We start from the raw sequence: 21,295 nt of genomic DNA on the forward strand, positions 1-21,295 counted from the left end.
TCCCAGCGGGTCAGGGTGCAGGTCCAGCCCCTCCGCCCCAAGACCGGCAGCACGGTGCCACATGCCCTGGTTTGGCAGCGGGGTTGTCCTCGCCTCCCGCTCGCTGCCGGCAAGGCGATGGAGCCGGACAGGGCTGGCAGCACCCTGCCTGTAGCCTCTGCTGGCGCAGCACCCGGGGCCGGAGCAGAGCACGGAGGGGAGGTTTTGCAGCACAAGCAGGGGACAGCCACCCACAGCACCGCGCGGGGAAGCTGCTCAGGGACGAGCCTGGCTCTGCAGCCCCGCTGTGGAGCCCTGGCTGGCTTTCCTCCCCTTCATGGCCCTTGCAGGGTTCGGACGTGGCAGAGGCGTTGGCACCCTCGCGGTGCAGGGAACGTGCCCTGGGGACAAGCTCGCCGATCCTCCCCGGCTGCGTGTCAGGGCATTGCCTGGGAGAATAGGCCGGCAACCGGCAAGGAGCAGGTTAGAGAGATGCATGTTCTCCCCTGTTACACAATTAATCATGAGAAGTTTTTCCTCCTTTCGTGCATGAAACTGGATTTGGCAGGGCGCTCTGACCATGGGGACTCGCTGCTTGCTCTCCAGTAAAAACCCAGCCACACCTGGCAAAGAAATAACCTCAGAGCATCCCTGTGTGCGCAGGCGGGGAGAGGCAACGCCGGGCCAGGCAGGAAAACCCAGCGGGGCTCGGTCCGCAGCCCCCCACGCAGCGAGCACCTTCAGCCACATGGTCCTGGCGTTTGCCCCCCTCCCCAGCCCCCAGCCGTGCTGCTCTGCCGGTGCCATCGTCCCCGCTCTCAGGCCCTTTTCTTCTGGTCCTGGACATATAAATGCCCAGGCAGGCGCGCCCCCCCCCTGCCAGCCACCTGGGTGTTGGCAGCAGCCCCTGATCCCCTGCCCGGGCTCTCCTGCCCCCCTGCCCGCTCCATCCCCAGCCTGGCTGGAGCTGCAGCCCACCCTTCCCAGGCACTGAGCAAGCCCAAGCCTCCCCAGCAGCGTTCCAGCTATTTGTTATTGGAAAAAGGGGGAAATACGGTTTTCAACAATTATTGTTTTTTCCACCTGACTGGCTGCAAACTTGTTAATTTTTTTCTTTAATGTGTGAACAGTGTCGACGGCAGCTGCATGTGAAATGACTCGACGCCCTATCTGCGGGTCCCTGGCTGGCTTTCAGCTCTCGCACCGCAAACATTGCCTTCTATAAATAAAGGCCTATATCTCATCAATGGCAGAACAGCAGAGCTTTATATAGTCGTCTTACATAAAACCGTCTCTCTTTATGGGCTTCAAACCATTTGCGTCACTTAGTGCAGCTCCGTAAACCTCCTGCTCCAGCCGCTCCCCCGCGGAGGGAGACCTGGCACGGCTGCCCCGTGCCCCACGCCGCTGGCGGGGAGCCTGGGGTCCCCGCTCTGCCTGGGGATGCCCCCCCCCCCCCCCCAGGGCCAGGTGGCAGCTGTGTCCTCGTCCCCCTGCCCCACCGCCTTGGCACGCGCCTCCCTCCAGCCCGCCCAGCCTTGGCACTGAGTGCTGGCACGGCAGCCGGCACTGACAGGCACCCCATTGCCACACGTCCTGCGCTTGTCACCCTCACTGTCCCTGCTGCAGGTGCTGGGGCAGCGCAGGCAGGGTGCTGGGAGGTGCCGCTCCATCCTGCATCCCTTGGGAAACAGGGACCCGAGGGCGCAGGGTGACCGAGGACGTGGTGCCAGGCTGGGGGGACCGGACAGCTCCCAGCGGCTCCGGCTCTGACATGCAGGGGACACAAGTTTCCACCCCCCTGCCCAGGGAGTGCTGGTGCAGGGGATGCCGGGGGCTGCCCCCACGGCCATGGGGCACAGGTCCCAGCCCCAGCCCGCACACAGGCTCCCGCGGTCCCCAGGGCCCCCGGCTCCATATGGCAGAGCCTGCCCCTCCGGCTTGCCGCAGGCACCCTCCTGCACGCTCCGGTGGGTCGCGGGGGGGCCGGGGACTCCTGCCGGGGCTGCAGCAATGCCTGCCTGCAGGGGAGCAGCCGGCACCCCAGCTGGCAGCGCAGGACCTGGGGGGTCAGAGCTGTAGAGATCATGGGGACAAGCCTTCGTTTACCTCCATGCCACCCCAGCTGGCTACACAGGTGGCCAGAGCTGGAGGGACACAGGGAGCCAACAGCATTGCGGCACTGGGACCCACAGTGCACCCTGTCCTGTGGCTGCCCCCAGTGTCACCTGGCCATGGGACCCCTGCCACAGGTGACACTGGCACCAAGGACGGGGTCACAGCAATACCCTGCCAGCCACAGTGCCACGTGGCATCCAAACATGCCTCCGGCACAGGACATCTGCACCCCAGCCAGCCCTGCCCCTTGCCCAGAGCCCTCATGCCCAGTCAGCCACACTGCAGCCCACAAACCCCCCCAGCCAGTCACCTTGCACCCCATCAGCCCCACAGCCCTGTGTCCCCACCATCCCATGGCCCCACAGCCCTGCAGCCCCATGCACCAGCAAGCACCCACTCCCAGGGCCAAGCCCCCATGGGTGCTCTGGCCCCAACCCTCCTGCAGCCGCCCGAGGTGCCCACCCTGCTCCGCAGCCAGCAACACCGGGGGGCACCACCCCACAAACCCCCACGGGTGCCCTGGCCCCAGGGGACAGCAGTGCTCCTGATCCACCCAGCCTGGCACGTGAGACCAGCCTCGTGGCATGTCCCACATCCCTGGGGAGCCACACCAGGCATGGGCGTCCTGGCCACTGGCTCCCCCCCCGTATCAGAGACAGGCTTATTAAGTGTGTGATATTAAATTACCCAGATAAGAGTGTAAGAGCTTTTAAAGTCAATTCATTAAATATAATTATGAAGAGAGCTTTTTTATGCTCATGGTGATCTGATCTCAATCAGGGAGACGGTGGGAAAGCCGCCGGCTCCTCCAGCATCTCCGCTCCCCCGCCGCGTTGCCTCCGCACCCCCCTGCTCCCCCGCCTCGACTCCCTCCTGCGGGGAGACGGCACCCAAGGCCACGGCCCTTGCCGCCTGCCCCGCTGCCCCGGCACCCCCTCCCAGTGTCACTGCTGGTGCTGGTGCCACCCCAGTTGGATGGGGGTGGCATGGGGGTCTGCCCAGCAAAGGGGTGGGAGAGGAGAGGCAATGGGGGTGAGATGCAAAGGGTTGGTGGGGTTGGGGAGGAGGGCAGTGGGGTATGGAGATGCTCGGGGGCAAGAGCCAGGGGACTGGGGAGCTGAGCACAGGCTCTTCCCAGCCATGGGTCCCCTTCCTCGCAGGATCCTCCCCCCTCCCTGTCCCCTGCAGAGCAGCATCCTTAGAGAACTCATGATGCATCCCCACTCCGCAGGCAGGCAGGTGGGGTGCACGCTTCCCTCCCCTCCCACATTCATTAATGGTGCTTTGCGACCAATTAATAGCTGCCAGCCAGGCAGAGGCTGCCCCGACCCATGGCCAGACCCCTCACGTGCAGCCCAGGTGGCCCCACGCCAGCCCTTCGCACCAGGACCCCCCTCTCGCCCCATGCACCCCCAGCTGCAGCCCAGGATGCAGCCACACACAGAGCTGAGCCCACCTTTCCTGGGGGAAGCCCCGGGGGAGCAGGGGTCCCAAAGACACCTTGGAGCCCCACGCCCCTCACACCTCCCCAGCCATTTGAAAGACAGATCGCCGGTGACCCCTTGCCACGGTGCCCCGAGACTCACTGCGATGAGGGGCTTTGCGGTGACACCCCTAGGTGCAGCCAACCCCTCGTGGTCCCACCACGGTACCCCAAATCCTCGTTACCCCCATATCCACCTACATGCTGCCGCAGCCCGGGCACCACGGGGCGAGGAGCAGCAGCCCGGCTGGCCGGTAGCAGGGTGGGCTCCGGGCTGGGGTCCCCACACAAGGCTCCTGCAGGGGCTGGTGGGAGCAGCTACCCACTGCTGGGAGCTGCTGGACTGACATTTATTTTTAGACGTGAATTGTATAAATTAGCATTTCTCAGTGGATTAAGCAGCAGGAATTGTGTAAAATTAAATGGCAACGAATTGCATTAAAGTCCCCTGTTTTCTGGCACAAGCAGCGCTTCGAGCCGTGCCTGGGCGGCTCATGTGTAACAGTGCCGGAGCTGCCGCCGTCGCCACTCCGGACAGGAGCAAAACCAACCTGTGGCATGTCCGCACCACCTGGGACGCAGACCTGGGGACACACAAGCACGGTGGCCAGGCTGTGAGGATGGGGGGCTCCAGATGGGCTGCGAGCCCCGGGGCAGATGGCTCAGGCGCTGGGCTGGGGCTGCAGGACATGGATCTGGTGAGCAGAGTGTGGTGACCCAGATGGGCATGGATGGGCTCAGCCGAGCAGCTCACAGGCATGGGATTGGCGAGGGATGCTCCAGGCTTTCCTGGGCACCGACACCGCCAGCCCCAGCCCAGCCAGTCCCTGCCACGCACAGCAGGACACCCACCAGAGCCACAGCCGTGTCACCCTCCAGTGGGGATGATGCTGCGTTGGGACCCGTACGGCACTGCCTGGCCCCAGAGCCCCTCCGTGCCCCAGCCAAGGCAGGTCCTGCAGTGCCTGGAGCCCAGCGAGAGGCTGAGGGGCCCCCGGTGAGCCCCCCATACCCCACTCAGCCCTGCACAGGGGAGAGGGGAAATGGGGTGGGTGAACGCCGGGGACTGAGCAGGCATCAGGTGGGGCAGGGCAGGTGAGGAGCAACGAGTCCAGCTCTTTAACCCAGCGTAAAAATAGGCTGAAAATGTGACATTTATTAAGTACAGTTCTGGCGGAAAGGTCAGAGAGAGTCCCCGTGTCTGGAGCGGCGCAGGCTGCAGGGGGAACGGTGGCAGAGCCTTGCCGGGAGGAGGCAGGGGCGACAGCCCGCTGCCCCCGGCCAGGATCTCTCGGGGTGCACGTGGGGTGCAGCCAAGGATGCTCCCCATCTCGGCACAGGGGATTCCCCCCGCGGGATCTGCATGGGGTGCTGGGGAGACCCCCCGCACCACCCACGTCCTGGGCAGGCGGGAGACCCGGGGCCGGTGCCAACTCTCAGCAACCTCCCCGCCCCCCCAGCCTCCAGCCCTGGCAGCACTGGCTTCGGCAGCCACACATCAGGAACAAAAGGCTTTTGACAGGGAACGCGGTTTTGAGAAAGGCAGCAGGTTCCAGCCCGGCCACGAGCGCAGCCTCCTGCCACAGCCACTGCCAGCCGGGGGGGACCACCTCCACGCACGTCCTCCTGCAGCCCCCAGACCCCTGCACACCCCAGCTGCCCATTCCCCCTGACCCCAAAGCACGGCTGGGAGGGATCTCCCTTCCCACAGTGCCCTGATGTGGCCACCACAGGCCTTGAGCTGTGGCCATACCGGGGTACCAGGAGCGGGTGTAGGGGTGGGCACGAGCCACCTCCCACAGCTGAGCCCCAGCCCCATGGGGACGCTTCCCAGCCTCCCGTTTAATGGCACGTAAAGAGCACTATTGATGTCCCGCACGCTTCGCACCCTCGGCACCACGGCTGTGCTCGCCCAGCCGGCAAGGCTCCGCGCCCACCGCCCTCCCCAAGCGTGCCGGTGGGCACCGGGCAGCGGGCAGGGGTAGCCCAACCCTGTGTCCCCAGGCAGAGCGGGGATCGGGGGGCTGCGGAGCACGGCACGGCTTGGGGGGGTCGGACGAGGCTTTGCCAGGGCTCCGGCATGGCCCTCCAGCAGCTGAGGCAGGGGCACGTCTGTGAGCGGGGCTGCAGGGGAGCCTTGCTGCAGTTCAGGGCTGTCCCTGCCGCCCGGGGAGATTTACAGCCCAGCCGGGCTTTATTATGTGGAAGATGCTTACGCTGGGGATTTTTTTTCCCCCATAGTTTCTTAATTCGCTATCCTATAAAGAATGTGGATTTGTGACGTTAAATAGGGGAAGATCATTTACCACTCGCGGCTCCTACTTAAAGGATCCGCACGAGTTATCGTGTGAGCACAGGCTGCAAGCGGCAGCGTGAGGGGACACGAGCAGGCCACTGGCCGGCAGTGGCCCCATGGCTTGGCCACCTTCATGCTGTAAGACTTCCAGCCTCTGGATAAAGTCCACCTCGTGCCCAGAGGGAAGGAAGGACTCCAGCACTCCTGCAAGTACGGCTGCAGGAAAAGCTCCTTCCCATCACCGCATCCTTGGGGCTGCAACCTCTGCTCCAGGGTCTGGGTGCCCTTGGACCCCAGGCCATTTGTCCCACTGGGATGTGCTGCTGTCTGTGAGCCCTCCATCACCACTGGGACATGCTGTGACTCACATATCCGCCCACTGCAGCGGGGGTACAAGAGATTTCTGAATGCAAAGGCACACAGGGGAGCCCAGGACTGGGACCCATGAAGCCTGGAGCTCCCCACCGCATGAAGGTGGGTGCAGGGCAGCATGGGTGCCCCTGCGTTGGGAGCCACAGCTGAGAGGCACGGGAGTGCCCAAGCCCCAATATCACAGCTGGGACTCACCCTGCCTGCCAAGCAGCTTGCACTGTTTCGGTCGTTCCCAGGAGGAGGCACGAGGGACCGATTCGGCTCAGGGAATGGGAGTAGGAGGCTCCAGCTGCAAATGATGTGATGCCTCTACAGGTTCTGCTGCTGCCTGGCAAGGCTTTGGGACATGGTATGCGGCAGAGAGAGGTCACATCTTCCCCCATCCCTCCCCATGCCCATGCCCTGCAGCCTCTGCTGTCCCTGGTTCACCCCTTTGCTCCAGGCAAGTGAGCGGTGACAGGGACACCCCTTTATGCTGACAGCCCCTGATGCCTCAAAGGCCGGGCTGGAGGGCTGAGCTGGGGACAGGGGGTGGAGGCTGCAGGAGCCCTGGGCTCCCCTTCCTCGGGCCAGGGGCTGGGGCTCGGCCGGCACTAACCTTCCTCATGCCTGAAGCCTGCTCCAGTGCACAGTGCCGGCACACCGGAGCCCGGCTGCCTGGGCATCCCCAGGGTAGATCCGTAAGCAGCTGAGGCAGGCAAGCCAGCTGGTCCTGTACGGCCACCCACTGAGAAACTGGGTCCCGGTGACTGTCCTGGCAGTCACCCTCCGCTGCCACGCAGCACGGCACACGCCACACACCATGTCCACGCTGCAGGAAGCTCGTACCCAGCCCCATCTGCCTGAGCTCTGCCCTGCCAGCCTCCCAGCACGGCTCAGCACACGCCAAATCCCATTGCCACGCCGTGCCGCTGCCCAGCACAAGGCTGGGCTCACTGCCTCCCCTGCAAGCCAGAGCTGTGCAGGATCCCCCAGGAAGACCCAGGAGCTGGAGCCAGCGTGACCGAGCCACGTGCAGGACTGTCCAGCACCGGACCTCCCAGCCCTGCTGAACCACACTTCTCCCCGACAAACTCAGGCAGCTGGTGTAGAGCACGCACAGAGCCCCTCAAAACCTCGGGAGGAGTGGGGCTGCCCCCCCGCTGCCCCCTGCTCTGTCCCACTCCACTGCAGCGCCCCATGCCACCCCCTCGCAAAGGACAGCCCCCCCCGAACGGCGCTTTCCCAGGGACAGCATCACCCCGCGCAGCGAGTAGGCGTTGTACCGATGGGCTCGAAGTGAAACAGGACATGCTGCATCAGCCATTTCCAGGCCCACGGAGCCTCCTCTCCCCTCCCCAGCATCCCGCACAGCCCATGGCATCGCATCCCTCTCCCCAGCACAGAGCGGGCTCCGGCTGGCAGCGCTGCTCCTGGGAGCGCAGCGAGCCAGACGAGCAGTAGCCCCTGGCAGCCGTAGGAGAGAGACGGCTCATTTCCAGAGTCATTACGGTCTGAAAAGGGTCCCATCAGGTATTCCGCCCGTTCAGCACATTTATTTTCCCAAACCACAGCAGGGATTTGTGATTCCAGGCTCAATATTAGCGAGAGCTGCACGCTGGTGGCACCCGGCCGGAGCTCGCTGCCTGGGCAGGCAGGACACTGCTGGGAGGAGGCCCTGCCGACAAACCCCGGGGCAGGGAGTCAGTAGCCCCAGGCAGCCCCCCCCTCGCCCAGCTGTAGCCATGCCTCTGGAGCGGAGCAGCTCGGCACGCGCGTGTGTGCACACACGTGTGTGTGCAATGCTGGCAGCCTCCAGAGTCACACGTATCCCAGCACCATCCCCCCCCCAACACAGAAGGGCTCCCCTATGTGCAAGGGGGTCTCTGCCCCCCCCAGCCACCCTCGCTGTGCAAAGCACCCTGTGACAGAGCACGACAGCCCAGGGGGAAGCGCAGGCTGGAGCGGGGCTCCACACCACAGCTCTCTCCCCAGTCGCTGCATGCCCACTCTGGGGACCGCTGAGCCCCGCTCCCCACCCAGCCCCGGCTCCTGCCTGCGAGCCCCTCCAGCATGGACCTGCCGGCAGCCTGGTCCTGCGGTGCAGAGCCCTACCGAGAGCTCCCACGGAGGATCCTCTCTCTCTCTCCATGTGAAATTTGGAGGGAAACTCGGAGGGAAACTCAAACAGAGAGATACAAACTTCAGCAGCCGGAGTGAGCCAGGGAGCCCTGCTCCAGCGAGGGGTGGCCGGGTGGGTGCCCCCCATGCCGGCTGGGGCCCCGGGGAAGCTGAGCCAGGCATGCACTCACCACAGTGAAATCATGGGAGGAGCAGTTCTCGCCGCTGAAGTTGCAGCTCTTGAGCATGTCGTCGAGCTGGTGGCCGGTGCGGTTGACAATGTCAGCCATATCGGGGTCAGGGTAGAGCAGGTCCGTGGCTTTGTGGCCATCCCGGTCCTTGGGGGGCAGCCCGGTCATGTTGGCCAAGTGGAAGATGTCGGCGTCGGTGAGCGCCGAGTGGCGGTAGCGGTTGATGTTGCAGATGGTGATGGCAGGGAAGACCATCTCGCGGATGGCCTCCTCGTCCAGGGCCATGATGTGGGGGTGCTCCAGGTAAAGCAGCGCTGACTTGGCCGCCTGGTAGAGGAAGAAGGCGAGCGAGACCAGGAGGGCAAACGCCCAGAGGGTCTGGCGCACGCCCAGCCGCCCCGACCCACAGATGTGCCCCAGGCCGTGCAGCGTGCTGGTGCTGGCGAAGGCAGCCAGGTCCCGGGAGCGGGGCCGGGCGGGCTCCTCGATCAGGCTCTCCTTATCCCCTTCTTCTTTCTCCTTCTGCTTCTCATCCTCCTCGGCAAATTTGATTTTACACACGATCTCAATCGGCATCTGCCCCGCACGGCCGGCGTGCCCAGCCAGCGAGCTGCCCCCCGGCACGGGCACCAGCCGAGAGCCCGGCCAGGCGCTGGGAGGGGGCTCGGGTCCCCCCCAAGCCCCAGCACGGCACCGGGAGGGCCGAGCCGTCTCGGGAGGGAAGCGCAGCCCCTCTCAGCAGCTCCGAGCCGCCGCTTCCCTCTTGTCTCACTAGTCGATCGTCTCCTTGTGCCTTCGCTTATCAGCACAAATACAGCTGTCAAAAACCCCTCTCTCTCCTCTCCCTCGCTCTGTCTCTCTGCCTCTCTCCTTCGCTCCTCTCTGGTTAAGACCCCAGCAGATACAGGCAGCATTTAGGCATCATGTGCTAATAAAATCCAGGGAATACTTAATAATTCAAGACATGTCAACATTATTTCATCGTCAAATAAAGAGCGAGCGCCAGAGAAAAGAGGCAGTGTGAAGGGCCCGGTGCCTCCGGGGCAGGGAGCCGCGCTGCGCCCTCTCCCCAGCCCCGGCTCCGAAGTGCTGCCGGAGCCACTTGTTTGAATGGCTCGGGAGCTGCCGGAGCCGTGCCGAGCCGTGCCGAGCCGTGCCGTGCCGAGCTGAGCCGAACCGTGCCGAGAGGAACCGAGTCGTGCCGCGCCGTGCCGTGCGATGCCGCTCCGCGCCGTGCGATGCCGAACCGCGCCGCTCCGTGCCTGGCGATGTCGAGCCGAGCCGTGCCGTGCCGTGCCGAGGCGGGCGGGGCACGGAGCCTGCCCCCCGCCGCCGCCGCTCTCGCCGCCTCGCCCCGCCGTGCCCCGCCAGCCCGTGCGCCCCGGGGCAGAGCGCGGCTCGGCGCGGCTCGGCGGGGGCGGGCAGCCTGCGGGCAGCTCGCCCAGCGGCCCCCTCCTGCTCGCCCGCTTGCGGACTCCTCCTGCCTCGGCGGCTCCCTGGCCGTTAACCGCCTCCCTGCCACGGCCCGCCGCGCCCCAAGTCGGCGGGCGCCGAGCCCCGTCGGTCCCGGCCCCGGTCCCGGCCCCGCCGAGAGCCGGCGCTGGAGCGGGACTGAAGACGGGGCGCCGGGGGTGCACCTCTCCGCGCCGCGCTCCTCGGTGCCTCGGAGCCGTGAGGGCGGCAGCACCGACACCCACCCCCCGTGTCCACCGCCCCCTTCCCCACTGCGCCTGCTGTGCGCCCGGGCTGGGCTCCCCCTGCCCCGCTTCTGCCCCCCCACACCCCCTTCGGTGCTGCACGCTGTGCTCCCCATTGCCCCACGGCAGTGCGAAAGAAGTGGGGGTCACGGCAGGCAGCGACCGGCTGTTAGAAAGGCTGAGCCAGGGTCACCCTCGCCGTCTGCCGCCCCGCTGAGCTCCTGCCCTGCCCCTGCGCAGGGCTGGCTCTGCTCCCGCTGCAGCACCCTCGCGCCCGCCCCTGTGCACAGGGACCACACAGGACCCAGCTCCCCTGGCAGCGCTGCCCTGCCCGCGGTGTGGGAAGCAGGGTGTCCTCCTGCCCCGTCATGCCCGCAGCAGTGGGGCTCTGCCTGCATCTCTCAGTGGCGTCAGAGCTGTGATGAGATTATAGGTTCACCCTGCGGCACCAGCCACAGAGCCACACAGCCCCTGGATCTGGCTGCTCCCTATGCACAGCACCTTCTGCCAGCAAATCAGTATTTCCCTCAGCTTCCTGCCTCAGTTTCCTCAGCTGGCGATGCAGGGTTAGCTCTTTTAGAAAGGCTGAGCCGGAACCCTCACCCACAAGTCAAGCAACCCTTTGCAACCCTGCCTAGCAGCACAGCGGTGAGGGAAACACCAGCTCCCTGCCTTCAGAACAAGCCCAGGACCGGGTACCCCCCTCCAGGAGACGTGACTCTGCTGGGGAGGTGTGTGCCTGGCTGGGAAGCCAGGGTCCCCGGAGGACAAGTGATGAGACAGCCGCCCATGAGCTCGACAAGAGGCCTCGTCTCTCCTCGGGGACTGCGCCGCAGGTCACCGTGACCTTCACTGTGCTGCCGATGCCAACGGCAAAGCTTTCCCCAGTCGTCCGGCAAGCGCACACGCATCTTCAATCTTCCCATCGATCTGTGCATGGCACACATGTTCCTGCCTCCGTGTGGGTCAATACAGCATGATAGGCTGCCTCTGGCCGGGAGCACGCACAGCCCCGCTGCACCCTGCCCAGAGGATGCCGTGCGCACGTGCCAGCTCCACATCCCCAGCTCAGAGAGGGACAGCAGGGACTGGGCTGGGCAGGCGGCCCAAGTGCTGCTGTCACCACGGGTGGCCCCAGCCACACAGCCACAAGCCCCAGCCTGCTTCCGCAGGGCTGGGGGGATGCACAGAGGATCCACCCCATAAGCTTGGATCCTGAGGTACAGGGCAAACTGAGCTGTGTGAGTGTGAGACCTGCAGGAGCCCGGTGTCCTCTGGTGCTGGACAGTCATGGCACGGGAGCACGACTGCCTCTCGGCTCCCTACACAGCCCAGCCCTGGCCCCCACTCCACAGGGACAACAGACCCCTGTCCTCTCTGGGCATCTTTTGCTCCATTAGCAACTGCCACCTGGGCCGGGGACACCTCTCAGCACCCTCCCCACAGCATGGTCCCCTCCTGTGTGGCCAAAGAGACGTGTCCTCTCCTGCCTCTCCTCCCCTGCGGTGTCCTGGTCTTGCCTAGCCACCCAGCAAGGACAGACGGGTGCCAGGGCTCATCCCCTTGCAGGATGACCCAGGGCACAGGGCTGAAGTGCAGCCAGGTTGGGTTGGGATCAAGCTGTGCCCAAGTGAGTGGCCCCCAGGGCACAAGCCCCAACCCCAGCTGTAGCTGCAGTCCTCCCACAAGCCATGGAGTGGGCAGGGCAGTGGTTTCCTGGCCACCACCAGGAGAGGGCACGCCGGGTGAGATGCTGGGCTGGAGGGGCAGGGAGCAGTAAGCAGCACGGCTGGGAGGGGAGACAGCAGAGCTCAGGGACTGCCTTCTCCTGGGACCAGACAAGGCAGGAGCCCAGCACCAGCTGGGAACGGCCTGTGCTGTGGCTTGGCAGCGTGTCTGCAGCTCACTGTTTTGCACCGGAGCCTCCCACCTGCGGCTGACCATCGAGTGCCTGCGCCTGGGGAACATGAGGCCACGAGGAGGGTCTCTGAGGCGTGCAGTGGGGCTCGTCTGCCCTTCCGCCTGGCCATGAGCAGCTGCAGAGCCTGTGTGCCTGCTGAGGATCCCACATCCAGCCCTTGGGTTCGATGCTAAAACAGCCAGGAGATGCCCCATGCCCTGGGCTCCAGACTGCCGACTTCACTAGCCACCGCGCAAGTGAGATGACAGGACAGGAGAGCCAGCCAAGGGCTCACTGGCAGATCGGGAAAGTGGGGTCCCCCCAGCTCACCCTCACGCCTGCCAGCTCGGGGGGGATGCTGAGCAGCAGGGGCTTGGCATAGGGCCCATGTGCTACGCTCAGATGATGGGGAGAGGCTGCGAGCGCTGGGGAAGACAGGACTGGAATTCGAAATTATGTTGACAAATCGGAGAAATGGCCTGAAAACAATCAGATACAATTTAAAAGGACAAGTGCCAAGAGCTGGGCTGGGACGGGAAGCAAATCTGCCCAGCGAGCAGAGGGCAAGCGGCCGGAGGGCAGAGCTGCCGAGCGGGCAGGAGGGAAGGGCAGAGCCCTGGCTCTGCAGCGGGCAGCATTGGCTTGTCCAAGTTTAACACCGACACCCAGGACAGTCCCAGGCGGATAAACAGGGTGTGCTGAGGGTCAGACCCTCCCAGGCAGGACACGCTGTGCAGGTGCCGTTATCTGTGCATGCAGAAGCTGTGTTTCCAGATGCCCAGCAGCCAGGCAGCTGCTTGGAAAGGCAGCCGGGAGCTAGGAAAAAACAGGAGAAGCCTCGTTCATTTGGGATACGGGATCTGCCAGTTTAATGTGGGATGTCTGGCTGCCCTGCAACCGCACTGAGCTTGGTGGAAAGGAGGACGTTGCTCAGGGCTACGTGGAAAGGAGCATCATTCGCAAGGCGTCTGAAGCACTTGCTGGCGGCGAGGCCTCTGTGGGAGCCCTGTGCCTGGCCCGGGACAACACGTCAAGAAAAATCCAAACTAATTGGAAAGAGTAGAGAGGATGGCAATATCAGAGAGCAGTGCTGGAGACCAGCTGGAGGCACCGGGGGTTTGGGTGAGAGCAGAGGAGGCTGAGAGGCTGCATCAGTAGACAAAATAACTGCTGTGAGCACAGAAGGAGGGGGCTTTCTAGAGCATCAGGGCCCTGACACACTGTAGAAGATAGCAGAGGTTAGGTGGGGTCTCCACGTGGGACAAGGTGGCCCACACCCTGGAGGGGTGCTTGGTGGGACTGATCCTGCCGTGGTGCCCTCCAGCACCCTTGTGATGATTCAGCCCCCCCCCCGGCCCCAAGACACAGACACTGTCTGTTCCTATTCTTAGGCCGATCTGGATGAGGGTTTGGTTGTCATTTCCCTGCCTTGCCACCAAGCTGATGGGTTGACTCTTTGCTGTACTAGCACCCAACCTCCTGCCGTGCTCCAGCACTGGCGCTGGGCGCTGCAGTGAGCCCACCCGCCTGGGCACCCTGCAGGGCTGTGGCTGCTCAGTGCAGGCACAGGGGATCAGCCCCGGGGACCAAAGGGTGCCGTGGCCAGGGCAGCCCGGGCGGGTGGGGAACACCAGTGACGGGACAGTTGCAGCCCCAGGCGGGCAGCGGGCACCTGTCCAAGGGGAGACCCTCAGCAGGCAGCCCCCACCTGATCTCCTGCTCATCCCAGCTGGCCAGGACACGGATCCTTCTTGCTGGTGCTTCTGCCACCAGCTCAAGCCCCTGAGCCAGCTGCCATGTCTTCCTCACTCGCTCCACACACTCTGGAGCCTGCACTGGCCGTGGCCCCGTGGCCCCGTGCCCGGAGGGAATTGGTTGATTCTGTGATTCTGTAATTGGACCCGGGGCAATCATTGATTTTTATCTAGTTGAAGGAAACGTGACTGTGGAGCCCAGCTGGCCGCAGCGCTTGCCTCTGCCTCGTGCCGGTCGGATCCTCTGAGACCCTTGCAAACACGTCGCTTAACAAGCACAGCACCCTTCCGTGGGCTCCCCAGCACGCCGTCAGTGCCTGCCTGGCAGGTTGGGCTCCATGGCGAGGGCGGCGAGTGCCTCGGCTGTGGGGAGATGTGGGATGACAAGACGTCCACTCCAATTATGGGAGAGCGGGGCTGGCGACTGTGTGATGAGCACGCTGGGCATCACCGCCCGCCGTGGAGCCGGCCGTGGGGCAGCCATGGGAGCGGTAATGCTGCTTGCACATCACTCACCAAAACCTCCGCTCCGTCCTCCTGCGCCGGCAGGGAGTAGCGGGGCTGGAAACGGCGGGAGTGAGCCTTACACACCAGGGCAGGGAGCGGAGCCATCGCTACGAACACTGTTACCAGCCGCATGGTGCTGGGATGGGGAGGACGGCAGCTCCAGCGCCACAGACCAGCCTCGCTGGTGGCCCCAGTCCCCTGGGCAGGTGGCGGCTGGGCTGGGCTGGGCTCCCCCATGTGCGGGGAGCCGCTCCCCGGTTTACTCTGCGGCAGCAAGCACCGCGTCTGCCAGGGCCGGCAGATGCATCGGCGATGCAGCACCCCATTAACGCACTGACCCCATTTACGTAAACTACCCCCATTAAACACAATACCTTATTAAATGCTTTACCCCAATTAAGTGCAATACCTTAATTAATGCAACACCCCAATTACGAACAGCACTCCCATTCAATTTATTCCTTCATTAAGCGCAAAACCTCAATTACAAAGTCTCTTTTGTAAGCTGTGCGCACAAGCTTGCACAAGGTGCCCTGGACACCTTTTGCTGTTGCTGGAAAAAGAGTGCTGGGTTTACGCAGCTTTTGGGGTCCTGCCTCCAGGAACTTAAGGAGTGGGTTTCAGTAGGATCTGGGTGTAGGAGTATCCGCAATGTCTGCCCACATCAGAGCCGGGTTAGATCCCGTGGACTCTCAATGAGATAATGGATCAAATCCCAGCCCGGTTCATAGGAGAAGAGGGTCTGTGCTGGGCCCAGGCTGATTCCATGGTATTTAACCCCGGAGAGCAGCTGAGACCTTGCTGGTCACCCTCCTGACTTCCTCCACCCAGGGATGCTCAGCCATGCCCCCATCCCTGCCAGCCCCTGCCCCTGTGCCCGGGCAGAGGCAGCAGGCAGTGGCTGCTGTGGGCTGCCCACCCGTGCACAGCAGCCCCCACTCCTGGTCTCCATCTGAGACACTTGATGTGCCACCGACCTGCACCACACCAGCTCTGCCAGGCTGAAAGCAAGAGGAGCAGCAGCGACCGGCATAACCTATCCGTGTTCTGCTCTGACGCCGTCGGTACAAACCACCCCCAAACTGAGCCAGCTACTTGATCGCACTGCGCAAACATCCTCACTGAAAGAAATCACACCTAAAAGCCTCCCAGATCCATGGAGAAGAGCAAAGCAGAGCTCCCTTCCTAGCAGGATGGGCACATATGTCAGCACAGAGGGGTTTGGCATCCCCAGGAGGATGCTCAGCCCAGCACCCATCTCCAGGCTCCAGGCCCAGCGGCGCTCGCTGGCCTGTGACTGGCAGGAGGTCAGGCTCGGCTAATGCTGCCCTCCAGTCCTGAGTGGGAGGAGTGGAGGAACCGGCCTCACCGCTCTCAAAGCATCCCCCGCGGCTGGAAAGGCTGTCGCAAACATGACCGGAGAGTGGCTGCGTGGCAGCAGGAACCCCGGCTCTGAGTGCAGGGCTCTGGGGTGAGTGTGGCCCCTCCTGCCCTCCGTGCTGTTAGGAAGGGGAAGGCGTCCTGGGAGCCATTGCTGCAGCGTGCAGACACATTTGTTTGGTTTTATAGCCTTTTATTGCTGCAGCTGGTTGATCCTCCTTGGTCTCTGCCATCTTGAGGAGGGCAGCCAGGCAGGCTGGCACGTGGCCGCGCTGTGCCGAGCAGCTCGGCAGCAGGGCACGTGCCTGGTCCGGGGTGCCGCTAGGCTTACACTGCTGACAGGAGCATCAGCACAGTGGGGAAACTGGGCTCAGCACCCTGCTGGGACAGTCCCCAGCGCTATCCCCACACAGCCCACAGCGTAACCCCCCCCCACGGCCACTTGTCACCTGCCTAGTTGTTTATAAAACTTTAAAGCTAATGGTGTAATAAACTCCAATAATGATATTGCAGCTGCACCGGGGCACCCTGGGATGAATACATTACGGTAGCTGCAGCAGTTAGGCAGAGAGGGCAGCATCGGGGCTGGACATGCTCCAGCCAGCGCTGCAAGAGGATCAAGCTTCCCCTGGTCCCACTGTGAGCAGTGTATCCCCCTGCTTCGCTCCCTCCCAAGTGACGACTAAGCAAAGGCATCTGGAGGGCCGGCATCCCACCATGGCCACAATCCTCCTTGATCACAAGCCAGGCTAGGAGACCTCCAGGGGAAAAGGACCTGGGGGGAGCATGAGACCCTAAGGCAGCCTACTCCCAGGTTGTGACTCCTGGGCAGGGGATGCTCAGATGGATGGCCTGGGCTGAGCCTGGGGGACTACCCTGCTCCCAGCGGTGGGAGGCCCCTGTGGCACTGGGTTCCTGCTCGGGTGAGCCCCAGTCACTGAGTGCAGCCCCCGAGCACCAGCCAGGCACCCCTGTCCTGCCTTGGCAGCTCCAGCCCCAGCACACACCTGTCAGGGCTGGCGTGCCAGCGTGCACAGCTTGCATGCGTGGGTAGGGCTGCTGCCGACCACAGCTGTATGGGCACAGCTGGCACAGCTGAGAGGGCATCTCATAGCCAACGGGACATGCCCAGAGCTGTGCCACACCGGAGGGGCAGGGTGCTGATGGGTGCAGCCTTGCTGTGGCACACAGGGAGGATGAGAGCCCCATCCCACCCTGAACGGCCCTGATCCTCACCAGGGAGCAGGTCTCTCCTGTGTTGGTATGGGAGCAGAAGGGTGATGGATGCCGGAGGGCTGGAGCCCAGCACAGCAGTGGCAGGGAGGCCATCACCAGGCTTTCTAGGCACCTCTGGAGAGGTGCAGCCTGCCAGTAGCCCCAGCGCAGGGTACTGGTAATGCCAGCACTCCAGCAGCACCCACACCAGGCAGCAGGGCTGGTACCCACCCACCATGGCTCCTCCATCTCGGCCCTTGCCCCGAGGGATGTGAGGAGCCGGATGGGAGCATGCCCAGCCAGTGGAGCATGCGGATCCGCTCTTCCTGCTCCGAGAGACATCACTCAGCTGCTCCCTCACACTCAGCTGTGCCCGCAGGCCCTGTCCTGCCCCGTCCCCTGCAGTCACTGGCACCCGGTGCCCAGGCAGTGCCCTCCTGATCCTTCCAGCCCTGGACGGCTCCTCCTGCCCCATCCGCAGTGTTTCACTCGGGCGGCTCCTGCCTCCCGCTTGCCTTTCCTAAAAACAACAGAGCCATAAACTGCCAGCAGAACTGCCTCAGCGCAGCAATAGGGCTGAGGTTTTAAATGCACCCAAGTCAGGAGTCTGGAAGTTATGGGTCCCCGAGCAGCCGTAGCTCAGCTGCATGGTGCCCGTGACAGCCCGGTGTGTGCACAGCCGCCCTGCCACGGGCAAGGGGCAGAGTTAGCGTTGCCATGGGAACCATCGCTCCCCTTTTCCTGACATTTGTGTGATTAAAACCTCAACCTCAATGCCACAGCCCCACCAACGACATGTGTGGTGAGGGCACCCTGCGTGTCCCCCCCGGCTGCTGGGCGAAGGGGCTGGGAGCCAAGCCCGGGACTGCCCCTACCCCTCTGCAGCTGGTGGAAAGGCGGTGGTCGGACTGGGTCTGCAGGGGAGGGCGATAATTTGGAGGAAGCCACTGGGAAGTCCCGATGTGAGCTCCACAGCTCAGATCCCGAGGCTGGGATCTGGCCGGGCACCGTGGGCACGGTGCACAACTGTCTGCCGAGCACATCGCATCATTCAGCCCCAGCATGGGCCACGAACACTGATGGCACGGCGGGTACCGCCTGCTGCAGAGCACATGGGTAACAGCACACACACCACGTGTGCCGTGCCAGGCACTGTGGAGCCCGGCGCCCTCAGTGCCCCAGGTGTTGCAGACCCCGGGCACGCTTCTGGCACCAAGTGTGGAGCACACCGCAAGTGCCAAATACCTTGCTGGGTTCATCCTGAGCATGCTGCAAACAGGGAAAGCATCCGACTGCCGAGCATCCTGGAAGTGTCGACCCCAAAGTCTGTTGCAAACGCAATGCCTTCGGGCACTGAGCGCCAGCTCCCTGCAAACAGGCGACTGACACCGAGCGCTGAGGGCACCGACCGTGCCACGTGTGCCACAGCCACTGAAAACCGTGCTGCGAACACGGGATGCACAGCGGGCTGCGAGTGCTGAGTGCGCTGCAGGGCGAGCCTTGGCAGGGAAACCACGGGCCGGGGCCCTGCTAACGCGAGAGCCGGCGCTAGCAGTGCGCACAGAGACTGCTGCCACCCCAAAGCGGGCTGGCATTTGGCACCAAGCACAGGCTGAAGAGCAGAAACACCACTAACGCTGTGCAGCAAACTCTGCAAATAGCAAAAGCGTCAGGAAGCTTGTACCGACCATGCCAGGGGCTGCGATTGCAATGCGTGCAGCAAACGAGCAGTGCGTCAGGCTGGATGCAGGGCAAGCAGCAAGCACATGCCTGCAGGAGTGAGGGGGGAGCGTGTGGGCAGCGGGAGTGTGCCGTGGGCACTGCAGGCTGAGCCCGCTGCAAGCACCGCACGCGGCACTGGCACTGAGCACCGGCCACGGTGCCAGAAGTCTGCTGTGAACACTGATCACACCACGGGGACCAAAATGCTGAGCACACTGCAGAGAGCAGGCCGCTGCGAGCACTGACTGCGCTGCAAATGCCACATCTACCAGGCGCCGGGCACACCTGGAGTACGAACCACTGCCTGTGGAGGCTGTTGAGCGCTTGGCGAACACCAAACCACAGCTGACACCAAATGCTGAGCGCACTGCAAACACCAGCGGCAGCAGGTCCCGCACACCGCGTGTGCCAAGCACTGCCGACACGGAGCACGGGCACTGTGCAAATCATAGCGATGCCACAGGTATTAAGTGCTGAGCACTCTGCAATTATCAGGCAAACCATGGGCATCAGGCACTGCACGCACCATGATCGCAAACACACTGCAGGCACGAATTTGACAAATACACTCCTGATAACAAGCGTGTGGCTGGTGCTGAGCATGCCAAAAAGAGACATGTGAGTGTGGGTACAGAGTGCCACAGGCTATCGCATGCACCAAACCTGGCATGGGCACGGGGGATGCTGCAGACATCAGCTCGGGCATTGCGTGCACTGCAAGTACAGAACCACAGAATCACAGAACCACAGAATCAATCAGGTTGGAAGAGACCTCTGGGATCATCAAGTCCAACCTTTGACCTAACACCACTGTGCCAACTAGACCATGGCACTAAGTGCCACATCTAGTCTTTTCTTACACACCTTCAGGGATGGTGACTCCACCACCTCCTTGGGCAGCCCATTCCAATGCCTAATAACCCTTTCTGTGAAGAAATTTTTTCCAGTGTCTAACCTGAACCTCCTCTGGCACAGCTTGAGGCTATGTCCTCTTGTCCTGTTGCTAGTTGCCTGGGAGAAGAGGCCAACCCACATCCCACTACAACCTCCTGTCAGGTAGTTGTAGAGAGCAATAAGGTCTCCCCGAGCCTTCTTTTCTCCAGGCTAAACAATCCCATACCCTCCAGACCCTTCACCAGCTTCGTTGCCCTCCTCTGGACTCGCTCCAGCACCTCAATGTCTGTCTTGAAGTGAGGGGCCCAGAACTGAACACAGTACTCAAGGTGCGGCCTCACCAGTGCCGAGTACAGGGGGACCATTACTTCCCTAGTCCTGCTGGCCACACTATTCCTGATACATGCAAGGATGCTGTTGGTCTTCTTGGCCACCTGGGCACACTGCTGGCTCATGTTCAGCCAGCTGTCCACCAATACCCCCAGGTCCTTTTCCGCCGGGCCGCTTTCCAACCACTCTTCCCCCAGCCTGTAGCGCTGTATGGGGTTGTTGTGGCCAAAGCGTAGCACCCAGCACTTGGCCTTGTTGAACTTCATGCCATTGGTCTCAGCCCATCTATCTAACCTGTCCAGATCCCTCTTCAACCCAACATAGCATGGGCACTGAACACCAAACAAATGCTTCCCTGGCTCCTTGTTAGGTGCTGCGCTATAAATAGGAAATGTGCCGAGGCACCACCCTCTAAATGCGTTGCAAACACCCAATGGCTGCAGGCACCAGGCACCCGCCCCATGCTGACCACCGAGAGCTGGGCATGGTGCCACCAGCACAGTGTCACCAGCCCACTGCAAAGAGGGCCCCGCAGGCGCCGCGTGCTCTGCAAACACCGGCCTCGTTGGCAGCACCGAACACCAGCACACCTTGAGTCACAGACCTGCCCCAGGTGAGCAACGGCAACCCGGCCGGCCACTCGCAGCCAGCGCTGAGGACACTGCCGGGGGGGACAAGGCAGCCCTGCCCACAGGCTGCCGGCCCCACAGCTCCCCCACCCCAGGGTGCATGGGGTCCCGCGTGTCTCTCGGGGAGCAACAGCCGTGCAGGAGGGCCAGTGGTGCAGCGCGTGCCGGTGTGCTCGGGGCCTGTTATTTCATTTTCGCTTGTCCCATCCCATTAGCACAGCTGTCTGCCACCAGAGAAGGGAAAATTGATGCTAAACGGGATATCAATTTATCATGGAGTGTGTCACCCGCCGCACGGCTCTGCCAGCCAAGCAGCAGAGACACGCTGCACCAGCCAAGCAGCACCTGTAATTAACAGCTCGTCAGCCTCCCCCGCGCGCTGCAGCCTGGGCACCAGCCGGTGGGTGCGGCGCGGGGAATCCCAGCTGCGGTGTCACCCTCCGCCCTGGCCGGGACCCCAGCATCACTCCTCGGGGGCCACGGGCGCCCACCTCCCACCCCGCTTCCAGGGATGGGGGCAGCTGGCAGGTTGCACATCGGTGCACCGGGGTTGCCAGCCCGTGGGATGCCTGGAGAGAGGTTTGTCCCCTGTCCCAGCCCCGCCTCTGCTGTGTCCCCCCCTGCCCTGATCCCTCGCTGCTGAGGTGTCCTGGCCTGAGGCAGAGCTGTAACTCACGGGGTGACGGTGCCCGGTGAGTAATGAGCTGGGAGCCCGGCTCCCGGGCGTG

General features: G+C 63.4%; 1 protein-coding gene across 1 annotated transcript; it reads right to left on the bottom strand.

Annotated features, from left to right (window-relative positions):
* Positions 1 to 8,431: 8,431 nt before the first annotated feature.
* Positions 8,432 to 9,115, bottom strand: ASIC4 (acid sensing ion channel subunit family member 4). The gene has a single exon (XM_068408082.1). It carries the CDS (start codon positions 9,113 to 9,115, stop codon positions 8,432 to 8,434), a length of 684 nt encoding a protein of 227 aa, XP_068264183.1.
* Positions 9,116 to 21,295: the final 12,180 nt, after the last annotated feature.

This window comes from Nyctibius grandis, chromosome 9 (genome assembly GCF_013368605.1).
Source record: "Nyctibius grandis isolate bNycGra1 chromosome 9, bNycGra1.pri, whole genome shotgun sequence".
In the NCBI taxonomy this organism is placed as follows: Eukaryota; Metazoa; Chordata; class Aves; order Nyctibiiformes; family Nyctibiidae; genus Nyctibius; species Nyctibius grandis.

Excerpts from the sequence above, each read along its gene's own strand:
- ASIC4 (XM_068408082.1), bottom strand. The coding sequence starts at position 9,115 with ATGCCGATTGAGATCGTGTGTAAAATCAAATTTGCCGAGGAGGATGAG.